Source organism: Nelumbo nucifera, chromosome 1 (assembly GCF_055504915.1).
Source record: "Nelumbo nucifera cultivar China Antique chromosome 1, China Antique-T2T, whole genome shotgun sequence".
Classification (NCBI taxonomy): Eukaryota; Viridiplantae; Streptophyta; class Magnoliopsida; order Proteales; family Nelumbonaceae; genus Nelumbo; species Nelumbo nucifera.
Window position 1 is genome coordinate 149432182 of NC_142649.1, and position 16445 is coordinate 149448626.

Here is a 16445-nt window from a genome sequence, read left to right on the forward strand (position 1 = left end):
AAATGTTCGTATGCAATACAAGGGTATTTTTGTCAATTAAATGCTTTTATTTGCTTTTTTTGAGCAGCCAGAGCCGAAAATCTCTCCGACTTAACCTGGATTTCAACGGAATTTGAGGACATTATGGTAATTAAAACCACTACGTTTGTCCGAAGGAGCATCATTGTGTCCATTACGCATCCAACATCACCGCCATCATCAACGTTTCACTGCTCTGCAACGCAAACAGAACAATCGAAGAAAACTTGGAGGCCCTCAGAATCCCACTTCAATCCCCAATTGAAATCTCCATGAATGTTCGACATCTCAAACTACCGGTTTTCATCTTGCCTTCTTACATTTGAAGCCTAATTGCAAAAGGAAACCGGTTTTTTTCGTCGCCTACACCCATCATTTATTCTTTCTTGGCTCCAAAAATTGTCTGTTATTCTTCAAATACATTGTTCTTGAGACAATTCCCCGAACTCCAGAATCCCTTTTTGTTTATATTTTTATAATTTCTGGAAAAAAAGTGTCTCTGTAGTCTGTAGTCTGTGTACTCTGTTGGCCTGAAAAAAAAAACTGGGTTTTGTTTTTTCTTTCACTTCGAAGTTCTATCTCATCAAATTTCAAACTTTCAGCCTTTTCCTCTGTTTTTTCATAAAAATGGGGTTCTCCGTAGAGCCAAGGGAATGAAAGTTTCTTAGTTTCTATGCTTCAAACTGCAAAACTTTCTTCCATTTAACAATATCCAACTCCCCATCGAACTTCCCCAACCCACGACAGTCTTATCCATCTCATCTTCTTTTCTTCTCGTTGGTCGATCTATTAAACCGTAAGAAATGTGTAGAAACGAAACCAGAAGGGTCATGTCCCAGGAGTTGCAAACCCTAATGACATATTACAGGCCAAGCATCCATGCCAGGAGGGCGAACATCACTGTCAAATTTCAAGATCTTTATGGGTTTACCGTAGAAGGGAATGTCGACGATGTGAACGTATTGAACGAGGTGAGAGAGAAGGTGAGGCAGCAGGGTCGTGTTTGGTGGGAATTGGAGGCCAGAAAAGGAGCAAATTGGTATTTGCTGCCTGGAATTTCCTCCATCTCTGAAGGCATTGCTGTCTCCTCCCTTAAATTATCATTCCTCGCGAACGTAATTACACTGAAGAAGCTTATCAGGAAGGGAATTCCGCCTGTTCTACGGCCTAAGGTCTGGTTTTCGGTGTCTGGGGCAGCAAAGAAGCGGTCGACGGTGCCCGAGAGCTATTACAGTGATTTGATCGACGCTGTTGAGGGGAGGGTCACACATGCCACCCGGCAGATCGATCATGTAAGTTCTTAGGTTTCTGTTTTGAGTTAGATGACTTTGGGAGATGAATAGTCTGCAGAAAGGAATTAAACCATGAATGATATAAATGCATACTTAATCTTTTTTAATTTGGATTCCTCAGCTAATTTTACCAGATATTATCATTTGAAATTTGGAGAAACGTTAGAGGAATTCGAACCCAGATTCCTATAGTCCAAAATAGCTTGAAAGTAGGAACTAGGAAGAGAAAAACTAACAGTTATGAAAATTTCACCAAGGAGCACCAGAACTTTTGCCACATAATATTTGCACTTGATAGAGACTGCTCAGAGTTATGTAATCTCTCATTCTCATAATGAAGCACAGGGATAAAATCGTTTTTCTTTTTTTGGCCTTATGGCGTCAAAAAGAAAAAAATCTCGATCCTTTGCTTTTGTATATACAGTAGTAATTATATAATTTAGTAGTAAAAGCGGGTTTATATGCATGACTTGACTTAAAAGAAGAATTGTCAAGAAAATTATTATTTCTTGCTATAAAGACTTAGAGCTAAATTTTAGAAAAGAAAATCATAAACCCAATATGGTTCACCAATAAATTCAGCTCATGTTTTGGCATATTTATTCAACCAGATCCTAAGAAGTGAAGCACATACTCTGTAGTATATTGTTTTCATCCTGTTCTGACAGAGTTCTGTTAGATGTGAATCTTTCAAGAGACAAGATACATTCCTGATTCTGTCCACCTATCTTATAAGACATTCTCCAGTGCTCACTCCAGATGTACATGTCATCTCGGTCAAGAAATCTTTGCAAATATATGTATACTCCAGAATCCAGATTACACAAATGGAGTATAATTGGGTCGTAGTTTTGAACTGAAGAATCACTTGGTTGTTTGAATCAGAAATTTGAGATACAATTTGCAAGAAATACACTTTTTGATTCTTCTGCTGAATCTACGCAGGACCTACCACGTACTTTCCCGGGTCACCCATGGTTGGACACTCCAGAGGGTCATGCAGCCCTCCGGCGAGTCCTTGTTGTGTATTCTTTTCGGGATTCGAATGTTGGATATTGTCAGGTAGTTCCAGGTTCTTTGGATCCTAACATGAACTTCGTTCTCTGTTATCATAACTAAGGCTTGAATTTTCCTTGGTGCAGGGTTTAAATTATGTGGCAGCATTATTGTTGCTGGTGATGAAAACAGAAGAAGATGCATTTTGGATGCTTGCAGTCCTATTGGAGGATGTGCTCGTCACTGACTGCTATACAGACAACTTGTCAGGTTGCCACGTTGAGCAAAGGGTATTCAAAGACCTGCTTACTCAGAAGTGCCCAAGGTAATCCTCATCTTCCTATATTTTTACTAAGAATTATTCATTTTTTGTTTTCAATTATGTTAAATGTTAATGGTTTTCTTCTGGATTTCACTGTAACAATTCAGAATTGCTGCTCATTTGGAAGCTCTGGAGTTTGATGTCTCCCTTGTTGCCACAGAGTGGTTCCTATGCCTCTTCTCTAAGAGCTTGCCCTCAGAGGTTAGAAAAACAATAAACTTTTCTATTCTTTTTGCATTAGAAAAAAATGTGAATCATACTTGAAGCATGTCCCAGAACTAATGTAATTGTTTTCCATTTGCTGGATTCTTCAGACAACCATGCGGGTGTGGGATGTCCTTTTCAACGAGGGGGCTAAGGTTTTGTTTCATGTAGCTTTGGCTATCTTCAAGGTAACATTTATGATTCACCCCTTCATCTTTCTCTTTTTCTCTTCTTTTGTTGTTGTTGTTTTGTGGGGAGAGGAGAATGGAGGCATTGTCTTCACCTATCTTCAAGAATGTGTTTTTTTCTATTGAATTCTGTTTTGTGATTTAGAATTACAGTTCAAAACTCTTTGAAGTTACCAGGAAGAGGTTGTTTAAGCTGTTATTGTGGTTGCAGATGAAGGAAGAGGAGTTGTTGTTAACCAATCAGATTGGCGATGTGCTTAGTATCATACAGAGGACAATCCATCATCTCTATAATCCAGATGAATTGTTGACAGTAAGCAAAAATGCTTTTCTCAAGAATTAAGGGGACTAGGACATACACATCTTCTGATTCATCTTATTTGATCTCAAATTTTACAATTTTATTGGTCAAGTTGTTGATCTCAAATCATCCTTACAGGTGGCTTTTGATAAGATTGGATCAATGACAACCAACGCTATAACAAAGCAACGGAAGAAGCAGAAGTCTGTAGTTATGGCAGAGCTTGATCAGAGACTGAGACGGCTAAATCGTTCAAAAGATGGATGACAAATAACTAGCTGAAAATAACATAGTAATCACGTAATGGATCAACCTCAAAACACCACAGCCAAGGTCAGCCACTGCCGCCTCTTTAGGGGAGGAATGGAAAGCAAGAAATTTTCCATCCAGATTCCAGAGAAGAGAAGAGAGGCGAATGTAAAATTTGAACGTTGAGAATGTAACAGTTTCTTTTCAAATTCCGAACGAGGGTTGTGGACTTGTGGTGGATGCCTTCCGCTCTGTAACTGGAGTTCATCTCAAAACGTGAAGCAGATGGTTCCTTCTGTGCTAGACTCGTTTGTGCAGAAGCGCTCAAACCACACTTGTCCTGTAAGTCAGGATCAAAGATTCACGAAGCTCCTCTGCATAAAAATTGCGACAAACCCAGGATCTGTGGCATTCCCTTCAATCTCCCTGCAAATTGCTCAAATCTCAATGACGATGCATCTATGTATCTTTTTTTTTTTTTTAATTAATGCAGCCTGGTACGCAATTTTAAGAGACATACAACAAGTCAACAATACATTTTAGATGCACTGGAAAACTCAAATAAATCTTAAAACATATATATTAATTTTAAGAAAAAAAAACGGTTCGATTTGGATATAATTTGAAACCTACCTCGTTTCGGTTTGACCGTTTTCATAAACCAAACCGAACTGAATTTAAATCAGTTTGGGCCCTTTTTGATGGGCTTTTAGCACTTAAATTCAGTACATGAGCCCACATATATTATCTTTGGAATTATGGGCCTAAAGAACGCAAATCAAAAATAAAGTGTCGTCCCTTTTTTAGACTAATAGCCCAAGTACTAACCGATGGGCTTGTTTAGACAAGCCCATCAGATGTGAAACATTTTTTCACAGTACATCAGATGTGAAACAGAATAAAAAATCCCAACTGAATTAGCTTATTTGGTTTAGTTCAATTTGGTTTTTTCAGTTCGATAGCTAAATTTGAACACCCCTGACAGTCACCATCAGTTGGTTGATTTAAAATTAAACAAAAAATTTAATTAGGCTCAGTTTGGAAAGACTACAAATACAATTATGTATAGTGCAAATATATGCAAAATAATACAAAATATAAAGTTTTGCACTCTACATATTTGCATTTGTACTCTCTCCAAATTGCGCCTTAGTTTGGAAGGAATACAAATACAAATATGTACAGTACAAATTCATACAAAATAATATAAAATACATAGTTTTGCACTTTACAAATTTGTCTTTGTACTCCTTCCAAACTGAGCCTTAGGGGTAAATGGTTGAACACAAGAGTTAATGAGAAAAATCAATAGTGTGATTATCTGAGTTTAAATTTGAAAAGTTACCTCACACTCAAATATAAGAGTTAATAAGAAAGAGTCACTACAGGAGTTATCTACAGAAATTAATGGGGGAATGCGAGAGAATCTATTAAAGAATTGGAAGTACATGCATCCATGTACAGCCTCATCCATTTCTTCTAATTCTTAAGACTTGAGATTGCAGTGGATGAAAGGTTACAGAAGGCCCTCGACAAGGAATTGATTCACCAAAAATATGTTGAATATAAGTATAAAGCATTGCGCGAGGTGTGGATAATTCCCAGAAAGGTTGTGTTTGATTACAATGCAAATAAATTTGCACTGATGCAAAATCATGGCAGTGCAAATGATTTGAGTGTAAATTCTGACCTATTTTGTTTTAAATTTTAGTTTATTTTGTTTGATTGTAGTACGATTGAAGTAAATGAAGACATGAAGCAGAATAAAACAAAATTAAACGAGAATTTGCATTTTTTAAATTTGCACTCCCATGCATTTGTAGTAGTGCAAATAAAATTGTACTGCAACCAAACACAGCCTTAGGGACTGTCCCTTTCCGGAACAAGAATAAAGATGGCCTTCGGCCTTCCTGCTGCATTGCACCGAATTCTTCAAATCTCTCATCTCAATTTCAATATGGAAGAAGACTTTGGAAAACTTAAAGTTGGTAAAAAGATTTTTCGCTGTCATCAGGTAGTATTGGCATCACCTTCAGAATACTTCAAAGCAAGGTTATATATCTCATATGACAGAATTGAAGGGAAAGATGGTTCACCTGCTCTGCTCATGATGGACTTCCATTTCTCGAGGAACACGGTTTAAGCATGGAAGCCTTTGAGAAGATGAATACATGTAAGTATGGATCAGAATAAGATCATTAAAATGAAATCAGAAAACATCATTTTAATTCATTATTTACTTATTAGAAAAGATCTTGTGGTTGCAATGTTTATATAATCTGGGTCAGAGCATGAAAAATATGGGTCAATACTTGACCTCCAAACATACTTAGATCCCTAATACTTTATATTATATTTCCTTTTTGGGCGATCCTTAATACGTTATATTATATTTCCTTTTTGGGCTTGTCTAGCTAGTCTGCTGGTTATCTGTGTGTAGCTGTATTTGTTTATTTACTGTATTGTATTGTCCCTCCATTTCAAAATTCAAACACCTTGAAATGTTTGGAATCATCATTTCCATCTATTTGCTTAATAAAATTTGATCACTGTTATTGATAAAAAGATGTACTGTCAAGCTGAGAACACTTTGCGGGTATCCAAACCGAGCTTTTAACATTGGACAGGACCAAAAAAAAAAAAAAAAACATTGGACAGGACAAAGGCTTAGACCAACAAAGCATTAAAGGAGAAAATATCAAATATCAACAATAGAACTGCTTTACCTTTAAAAATTTATAGAATCCACAGCATTGAGGATTTATTGGTATATATCAAGGGGCTCAGATAATGCCTATTCCTTATTGGTTACATGCATATGCACTTCAATGTTCAATCCTATTGACCCAGGGCCTACCATCTTAGACTTAGTGGCATCTGATTTTCCGTAATGAGTTACATTTTGACACCCTTTGCTATCATCTTCAGAATTATGTTTTTTTTGTATTCTGACATTGGCTTGCTTCTGAATCTGCACAATCAATCCAATTGACCCAGGGCCTACCATCTTAGTTAGTGGTATCTCTCTCTCTCTCTGCATGCACACATTTTGTTTTTTCATTTTTTGTTGCCTACATGTGCATACATGTTTGAAGTATTGTCACTCTTATTGACAAATAACCCATCTGAAAACTGAAATTCAATATTTTACTGTTTTCCAAGTTATCATTTTCTTCAATGAATGAGTACCATAAATGGGTGCTGGCGGGCTTCTCAAATGATGAAATAATCTTCTGAGCGAGAGAGATGTCTGAAAGTCAGACTGCCATCGTTCATCTGTAAAGTACAGAGGGCTTTTTGAAGTAGAAGATAAGATTTAAATGCAAGAGTTTTTTTTACTTTTGTTTTCTGGTTTAGCTTTTTAGTCAAGAAAATAAATGACGACATCTTGCCTGTTAAAGGTTCTGCTAATGCAAGTAAAACATAACATGTCGCATCTCGATTCTTGAAGGAGAAAACCCTTGGAGTTCAAACGAAATGGATCCGATCCGGAACGCTAACCATACAATACATGTTCAAAGAATAGTTTAATTATTATATAGACTGGTTGGCTTGCCTTAAGCCTCGCCTTGCTTACATCATACCACCACCAACAACACAAAGAAAGGCTGCATGAGCTACTTGTTCCCACATTTATTCACCATGACTGACCAAAGAATACACTTGGACAATGACAAAATTCTAATTACACAGAAGAGAAAAAAAGCAGGACTACATCTTTTCTCCAAATAAAAGGGAGACGGTCGACGGATATACAGCGACTCTTTCTCATTTTCGTGGGTCATTATTCCTCATTTTCAGCTGTAGCTGTGTCTGAGGCTCCATTTTCCATGGCTTCACCTGCTCCATCATTTCCATCTTCAACAGATTGAGATGACTGTGCGTTCTGCAGGCTCCAGTACATTATGCCCGCTGTTAGAGTGAGGATCATCTTCTGGTTTACCTGTCATAACATGAACTTATAATTAATCCCAGACGATAGCATCTTTTCAATGATCAGAATAATAGAAGAAAAGAAAAAGAATTCCTGTAGGGAAGATTGAAGGATCACGGATCACGGATCACGGCAGCCTCTTTAATTATATTATTTCTAGTTCTTTATCCATGGTACACGTTGAACCACAGGCTTTCTTGTGAGATGGCCAGTGGACCTCACTTGCACCCTGATCTGTCCCTATTCCTGATTACCCTGTAATGTGAACTATGTAATACCAAACATAATGATCTTACCTCCATGATATCCTCAGGCAACAAGAAAATGGAACACCCAAGCTTTCGTGCAACAGTGATTATATATGTTGCATTCATCTTCTTGTCCTCATCTGCCATTTCAATATCAGAAGTAAGACATGCGACTCCTTTTCTACTAATCCACTAAAATCCCATTCTACCACATCCGTATAAATTTATACATGGTAAATAATTCCTACTTTATCAGCTATGAAAATCTCAAAGATGTGAATATTGGTGCAACACCCCCTCCCCTGTCCCCACCCAAACTTTTGTGAAACTGAGATAAGATGACAGATAAATAATAGGACCAGAACTTCTAATGATGGAATTCATTCTTGTGACTGCGAGGAAACATACCACTTTCACCCTTTGTAACAAGCTTCCAGTTGACAACCCTTGGCTCTACAGCACTAAGAAGCTCAAGGAAGAATTTTCCATTTGAAAGGTTCTTATCCTGAAGAAGAAAGTAATACTGATGAAGTCTACCGAGGTTTAAGATTTGATAGGTAATAATAGAAAAGGCTTAGGTACCTTGAAGCTTTCCATCTGTGAACTTCTACCACTGCTCTTCACCTTTGCATTTGCCCAATTTAGAATATCTGCATCTGTTATCTCCTTTCCTTGGGAGTGGATTTTCAAGTTTTTGAGGAGTTGGAGGATATTGAATCTCATCAACTGCCATAAAAAAGCTGAAACAGGTCTGGAAAATTCAGCAGAACTCAAACTATCGATATTTTCTTATGAATAATACAAAAATTTTGGTAAGAACTGAAACTTCACAGAAAAAAAGAAAGTTTAAGAAGGAATTTCATTATTGATTTATATTATGAGGCTAATTTAGTTGGATGAGGTTTGAGAAATCACAAGAAGAGAAACATGCTCTTTACATTTTTATGGAGTTGTACAAGAGGTATGGTGACATTATTTTTTGTTCATGAGAAATGACAGCATGTGGCATACACCTCCCTAAAAATGAAAAGAAAAGTAAAGTTGCTGCTCCATTATATGATTAAGATCTTGACTTTATCAAGAAATCAAAATTAAAGTTATGCCCCCACCTAAGTGGTTTAATCTTACAGCATCCATTACTTCATGGAACACCAAAACCAACATATTACAAATGGTAAAGGAAGCGACCATGTGATAAATAGATGTAATCAAGCTAAGATTCAAACCCATGGCACCAATGTCCTATACTTCATGCTTCTTGTCTCAAGAGATCACTGCAACAAGTATCCATGAGAACTATTCATTATAGCAATAACTGTTATTCATTAATCTGGTGGTGAAAGGGAATTCACATGTAATAATGAAATGGTTAACAAGGTCAGGCTCTTTGAGCATAGACATGTTTTGAGGGAGATTGAGCAGCTGGCTAATGATCGACATTCATCATCATGATCATCTAAGCAAGCTTTTTAATTGTATCTCAAATGGTTCATTACACAACTCATGATCATAGGATTTGCATACATACAAAACTTCAAAACGTCTAAATTCTTGCAACCATGCAACTACATATTTCAGATCCCACAATGTGGTTTTGGATGCTCTCCATGGCCTTCCAAACATGAAGAGTTTAGACAGAGATGAGGTATAAAGTATTGTGTGGCACACAGAATATCTTCAAATATGCATGAAGAAGCATATGCACCAATAGAATATGTATTGGCTAAATTATCTGCTGCTTGATTATTGATGCTTTGGTTATCATTCCAAGTTGACAGTTCATCTCAGAGCACACAATGCAACCAAGATGGACTTGCCAGCAGTGCTCAACAGTTCCCTTGGATCTTCTTCTTGCGAAATGAAAAATATATTGCAGTATTAAACACTACAATCACATACCATATTTTGTATAGACAACATGTTGAAGATTTTTCTGAGCTTATCTTACATTCTTCAATTATATGTTGATATTTCATCTAGTTCAGTAACAAGCTCGTAAATGGATCACTTATTAATAAAATGAAATCGACAAATTGAATCAGGTGGATACAAACAAGCCATAAACAATACTGAATTCTAATAATGAAGTGTTTATGGACAAACTTACCAAGTATTAGCTTCTTATTTCCTTGTACAATATCATTTCCAGCTACATTGACTAGGGAAAAATTCAACTCTTTCCCAATCCTTACTACTTGGTTGCAATTTTCTACTTTTCTAAATGGCATCTTAATGGGAGGCTTTGTGGCCTGCTTCCAGTTAACTGACCCAGGAGACACTTTGTCAAGTACTTCCAAAATAACCCATCTGCACACATGAGAGATACACATTAAAAATGAGTGGTAGGATCACCTGAATATATAATGCATATAAAATGCCAGCTTACCCAGTTCTGACATCCTCAAACAAATTATTGACATATGTAGCAATTCCAAGACTGTTGATCCACAGTCGGAAGCATTTCTCTTCTCTGGATACTTGAACATCATCTGGCACCATTTCTGTTAAATGCATCTTTTCGCTGTCCATGGTCAGACCATTCCTATAAAAAGAGATCCATACCCGATCAATATGCCAGAAACAAGTGATATGCACCAAGACAACTTTTGACACTTTAAAGGTAAAAAGGGCCTTGTTTAAAAGGGTAAAGAAAAGGAAAAAAAATATTGTATAAGGACTTGTGAACATCGTTTTTGGATCTTGATGTCGAAACAATAGCTTGGGCATGTAAGAACAATAATTCTTTCGAAGGAGGCTGAAAATAGATGATTCACTGTTTCTACACAGCCACAGATTATCACAAGGATCAGAACAATAAATAAAAGGGTAAATAACCAAGGGAGTTGGTGAAAATCATCAAATAGACCCAAGGACTCAATGTGGCAGGTAGCTGAGTGGAGGCCATTTCCAATGTATTCATAAGAGCGACGTATTGGGTGTGGACAGGTTACAATGCTTTGTGGTACATACAATAAAAGCTATACAAAAAGAGGTGTTTATTAAATGGCTGCTAACTGCTCTTGATGCAGACAACAAGTACTCCTATTCTTATAGGGTCCAGATACAAAACAGCTACTTCAATGGCCCATCTGAAGCCTTTGTGTGTTCAAAATGAAAGTCTGGGAACCCCCACAATGCATCTTCTAGGTTGTGTGAGCTGCAGTTGCAATGTTTTTTGTGGTTTGGTTGGCATCATCTGGGCATGATGCTGGTTTAGTGTATATTCCAGTCCCTCGTACCATGCTATCAACTTGCTATATTGAGTTGTTCTTTAAAGTGAGTTTCTATTGAGTTGCACAATAGTCGTCCAGCTCTATTAGCCTACAAAAAGAAGCTGACATCTAAGTCATGATTCAAATATACCATTGAGTGGGAAAAAAATAATTGCTTTGCTCTACTGTAGGTTTTGACCCCATGTATCTTTCTGATGGTCAGATTCCACAAGATCCATGACCATAGGATTTTTCTGATTCTAATTCTAGTTCAAGAACAGAGGAAAGACTCCTATACATTTTCCTTTTCATTTTCTCTTTGATCCCATGTATCCTACAATTTTTATTGACTTTTCTGTTTCTCATTTTTTTCCATTATATTTTGTTAAGAGTGGTCAATCAGTGGCTGTTATGTCTCTATTTTATGTTTATCTTTATTTACCTTTTATGCATTAGTCCTGTATCTCCTCTTTAGTAAGTCAGTAGTTAAGTATTTTTACCATTGCAACTTAAGTAGGGGAACATTAGTCACTTCGTGTTATATTACTAAAGAGGGGTACATAAGTAATTTCCCCTGATTTTGTACAATAAGAATAAATAGAGTCTGGCCAACTAGGAGATTACTTCTTTTCTCCCATTCAATAGTTTGGTTTTCTTTTTATTTCCTGGCTGCTGCTGCTTCTCTTTTCTCTGCTTACAGAATCAAGGGAATCAGACCTGTTTTTTGCACACCTTTTAACTGGTTTACATGTAATGTTTGGAAGGGCCAAATAAAAGTTAGAACCATATAGTTGCAATTGTTCAATTGAAAAGAGGACCTTTAGAATTTACCCCAAAAGTTTCCCAAAAGAATCTAGGTAGAGACGCTACAAATATGTTTTTTATATTACAAAGAATGATAGTTTTAATATTACACAAACCCATTTGAAAGAGCAAAAGATCCTGTATGGATGTTCCGTTCATAATAAGGTACAATAAACCAAATGGATTTGATGATATAGACATACAATAACCATTGTACTAGAACCCTGCTACAGATGACAATAAGTCCTCCAGATTTTTCTTAAGTAAAGCAACTCCACTTAAGCAGATGATGCACATTAGCCTAAATTATACAGAAAATGAGCCTCAGTATATGGCAAGAATGTTCATAGATTATGTAGTTAATGTCTAAGATTTTATGGATAGCAAGAGGTCATATCCAGTATTTATTCTATAGTTTTCTATGACTTGATGGATGCAATAAATACAAAAAAAGAAGGAAATAAGATTAAAAAAAAAAAGAGAGAAATGTAAATTTGTACCTTTGTTGAAATATTTGTGCTACAAATGCAAGATTCAGATTTGGTGAGCCATCAACAATGTCTTTTGGAGTTAGGTATCTCTTACAATTCATTCTCTCTGCATGTTCAAGTATAAGGTTTGCCCTTTCAGTAGGATCTTTTGTACCTAATGTGGAAGGGGTACCATGTTCTGGGGCAAGAACATTAAGCAGGCAAGCATAAGCCTCTCCATCCTGCAGGAACATAAGTCTTATGATATCATTGCAAAGAAGATGATCAATATTGTGATAAAAAATGCTGCACTGCCACAAATTTTCTCCATGTGCTACCTAGTTATACATGAACTAGGCCTGGATCTTAAAATGCAAGAAGAGTTTTGTGGGACATGCAACTAAGTTTTATTAACATTAATTTTTTGAGTTCCAGATTAATACCAACCCAAAAAAAAAAAAAGTCTTTCCATTAATTGACAATAGTAGAACTTGGTCAATTGTGTCTCTTACCTTTACATCTGTAGAGAAATTTGTAATAGTTTTCTTATAGCCTGCTTTCTTCAGTTGGAAATTCATCCATCGCAGTAATATTTTTTCCGGGGGTAAACCCATGAGCTCCTCTATATCCTGTAAAGTTTGATATCAGCAAAGAACAAATGATGTTTCCTTCTTTTATATTTTCAACATAACTAATACAAGGTAAAGCTCCATTTTCTTAAATTTAAGACTAAAACAAGAAAGAGGAAAACAAATGAAAGTCTCCTCACCTTACTGTCATCAATCAACTCCACAAGCTGAGGTGTCTTCTTAAGATTAAGGTCTGCTAAGAGTTGGATCTGATACAATCATCAAATGTAAATAAAATCAGAGACAAAGATGATAAGTATAAAGAATAGATCACTGCAATCTGATCAAAAGAACACTATGCAAAATATTAACAAGGAAAACATTTTGGGTTCCCACCTTTATAATCTGGGAAATCAAACCAACTACGAGATGGGGCTGCAAAGAGCAAGAAAAAGAAGCTTCAGCAACAATCAAGCAGTCCTCAAATACAAGACAATACTAATGGAACTCAAATGGTCAAGTGATACTAATTCAACTCACTCTTCCTTCAACCAAATCTTGTGTTCCAATGTTGACCACAGTGCAGCCAATAGCCTTTGCAGAATTGAGGCATAGGGTATGATTTTCATTTCTTTCCCAGGGATTTAGTACCCGTTTGGTGTTTATAGCACGTTCATCAATTGTTCCAGGAACCGCCACATTGATCAGCTTACTGTATCGAGCCATCATACATTCATCAACAATCGAGAAATATACACTAGCATCACAAATTCATAATCAAGATGAGAATTGTCATGCGGACTCTGCATATATACCAGAGAAGAACTCCATCTTTAGCAAGATCAAACAGACTATTTGTAGCCGGGTCTATAGGAAGGTATTCCTTCAGGAATTTATCTTCTGCAAGGTAGCTATTGATGTGGGCAACGTAAGACGCCTTCTCCGATTCGCTAATGGTGTGAAGAAGGGTAGTTGTGGTGGCCTTGAGAAATGACGATGAGGTCTTCGAAACCCCCTCTTTGGCATGAGCTTTGGCTTGCAAATCCAAGTACGCCTGCCAAACAAACGTTGTTCATCAATGAAATCTTTCATCCTTTCAACTCCATTTAAAAGAAAACACCAATGTCTTTCTCCTTTCCATTAGCACGGTTGTCATCCTTGATCAAAGAAGAAAAGAAGAAGAAAGAAAGAAAACTGAGACAACAGAGCAATGCGCCATGCAACCTCCATGGTAAGTAGAGTAGACTCACTCGAAGGAAGGCTTCGAAATCGATCTCGCTGGACATATCAGAATATGATTCACCCAATATCCCGGCAATTTCCTCCTCGGATAACATTTCATGGAGTGCCTTAAGCTTTGCCATTACAGGCGGCAAATCTCGAACTGTAACTTGACCCGATGGATTCCTCGTTGAAAGAAACTGAAAGAAATAAATACAACTAAGTTCAGAAATCACCTCATAGTCACAAAAAGGTTCAGATAATCATCCCGAACAAAAGTGGAGAGAAAAAAAAAACACAAAAATTAAAAGAAAGAAGATGTCAAGAGATTTGGATTCTTACTTTGGATTTGAGGCCGCGAAGTTCGACCTGAGTGAACTGGCTTTGAAGCCATGGATCGGAAACCAGAACACCCACGTAACTGGACATCTTCGCCCCTGTTGAGAGTGGCCAACGTGGGGAAGAAGCTAATTACCCACTAAAATTGTTCCTAGAATTCCACGAAAACAAATAAAACTCAATAAAGATTGGCAAATAGAAATTTCATTAAACAACACCAGAATTAAAATATGAAGTCAGATCCATATTTCGCAGGCAAATAAAATTGTAAGAAAATCACAAACGAGAAACCATGCAGACAAGTGGTTTAACGTGCATGTTTCTCCAGTATCTATTCGACTCATCTTCTATTCTGGACAGACGGATCCTAAGAGAGGATCCAAAAAATTGAAGAAATTCGGCGAAAGTAGAGAAAACAACAAATTTATTTTTGTTGGTAACAATTTCCCTGACGAAATGAGAAACAAGAATTCAAACCAGAAAGGAAGATCAATAGGCAGAGAGGATTCATGAGCAGAAACCTGTTTGAAATCAAAGATGCATGTTGATGTTGCTAGGTTCTTTGTTCCTTAACTTAAAATTTCTATAGGTCAGACTGTTCTTCCGATTATTGTTCGCTTCCAATGGAGAGGAAGAAAGAATTGAGAGATAAGTAGGATAGCTTTTCCTTCGATGAAGGAAAAAATGAGGACGGAGAGAGAAAACCGTTTTCCTACGAACCCGCCAATACAAAGCGCGCGGTCTCCATTACATGCTTTTTTTTTGCATTTCTGGAATTACTTTTTCTGTTAAAATCTCCAAATACGGATGCTATTGTATCGGGTTCGGGCAACACTTTCCAGGTTCACATGTGATTCGGTTCGGCTTATCTAAGACTCTAAGGTGGTCATTTCAGCCCGGCCCGGCTCCAAAATTCCCGGTTTGCACGAGCCTAATACTTCAAGCCTGCCCCAAATCCAGCCTAACCCTATCTATTTTATATAAATATATAAAATATTATATATAAATCCAGCCTGGCCCCTTATCACCCCTAACCTGTCATTCGTAAATTTTGCACTGAATTTGCTCCCGAACCTGATTTGAAATCCAATATATTATTAGACTGGAATTGGATTCAAATTTAATCTGAATTTGACTTATTGTACTTAAAATAAAAATAAATAAATAAATATTTTTAACTTATACTTATTAAAAATTTATTAGCTATAGATATCAGCCAACTTCATTGTTTCTATAATTTATTATATTTTATTAATTGATATAAATATTTGTTATGTGACCCAACACCTCCCCGCCCGCTTTGTAACTCTGTTAACCATATCAAACCCGATGAGAATTTTTTGTGGGCTAAACCCGACGTATTACATTACATGATTATATCTGGTCTGATCTGACATATGGAACATTAGACTATGAAATAATTAGAAGGCCTCCGTGACATTATATCGTGAAATAATTACGCGGCCACCTATCAATGGTAAGTGATCGTATGGTTCAGGCAAGAAATGACCCTGTGTTGCTTTAGGTCTAACCCGGCGCACCAGATGGCGAGCCTTTTCCCATTCTCTGGTAATTTTTACCGATAAATCAAGATTAGTTTTAAGGGAGGCGTTTGAAATTTTGAATTCTTGTAGGTCTGCAGTGTAGAATTTAAAAGTGCAGTTTATTTATCCCTAGTTTTAACTAGGCCAGATCACGTGAGGTAGGGGATGGGGTTCATTGTATAGACCCATGAAAAAAAAAAGAAATTAACGATTAGTGTTTCATCACAATTTGTTTACATGTGACACCACATAATGTATAGAATTTTTTAAAATCCAATATTATTCTTTTTGTGATTGATTTTGTCCTTCACTTTTATTCAAATTTTCAAAATAAAACTCAATATCCACTTTTCTAAACAAAAACACAAATTCAAATTTTACTTGGTTGAAGATCAAAGGCAAATTCCAACCAACGAAATCGGATCTGCTCCTCACACTTGGTGCCTCATAGGCACCTTACACGCACATCCTACCATGCATTGGGAACATCTCCCATACTTATTAGTTATTATTCATGAGAGATGTTCCCAATGC

The 16445-nt window shown here is 36.7% G+C and overlaps 2 protein-coding genes across 4 annotated transcripts; one reads left to right on the plus strand and one right to left on the minus strand.

The window, feature by feature from the left end:
- Window positions 1-227: 227 nt before the first annotated feature.
- Window positions 228-4083, plus strand: LOC104606548 (uncharacterized). Of its 2 annotated transcripts, XM_010271816.3 has the most exons (7): window positions 228-1310; window positions 2256-2372; window positions 2453-2631; window positions 2736-2829; window positions 2943-3020; window positions 3232-3333; window positions 3460-4083. In XM_010271816.3, exons 1-7 carry the CDS (start codon window positions 822-824, stop codon window positions 3586-3588), a joined length of 1188 nt encoding a protein of 395 aa, XP_010270118.1. In that variant the 5' UTR covers window positions 228-821; the 3' UTR covers window positions 3589-4083. The 2 variants fall into 2 exon arrangements, with proteins under 2 accessions (XP_010270118.1, XP_019054851.1); XM_019199306.2 differs by lacking the exon at window positions 2256-2372 and having other exon boundaries at window positions 678-1310; window positions 3460-3731.
- A 2999-nt stretch (window positions 4084-7082) lies between these two features.
- On the minus strand, window positions 7083-15050 carry LOC104606549 (fimbrin-5). 2 transcript variants are annotated; one of them, XM_010271818.3, is made up of 15 exons: window positions 14889-15050; window positions 14371-14518; window positions 14058-14228; window positions 13623-13861; window positions 13348-13519; window positions 13204-13242; window positions 13008-13076; window positions 12751-12867; window positions 12269-12480; window positions 10139-10294; window positions 9860-10059; window positions 8335-8492; window positions 8161-8257; window positions 7801-7892; window positions 7083-7513 (listed from the first exon to the last, which is right to left on the minus strand). In XM_010271818.3, exons 2-15 carry the CDS (start codon window positions 14455-14457, stop codon window positions 7355-7357), a joined length of 1968 nt encoding a protein of 655 aa, XP_010270120.1. In that variant the 5' UTR covers window positions 14458-14518; window positions 14889-15050; the 3' UTR covers window positions 7083-7354. The 2 variants fall into 2 exon arrangements, with proteins under 2 accessions (XP_010270120.1, XP_088750791.1); XM_088894665.1 differs by lacking the exon at window positions 14889-15050 and adding an exon at window positions 14684-14808.
- Window positions 15051-16445: the final 1395 nt, after the last annotated feature.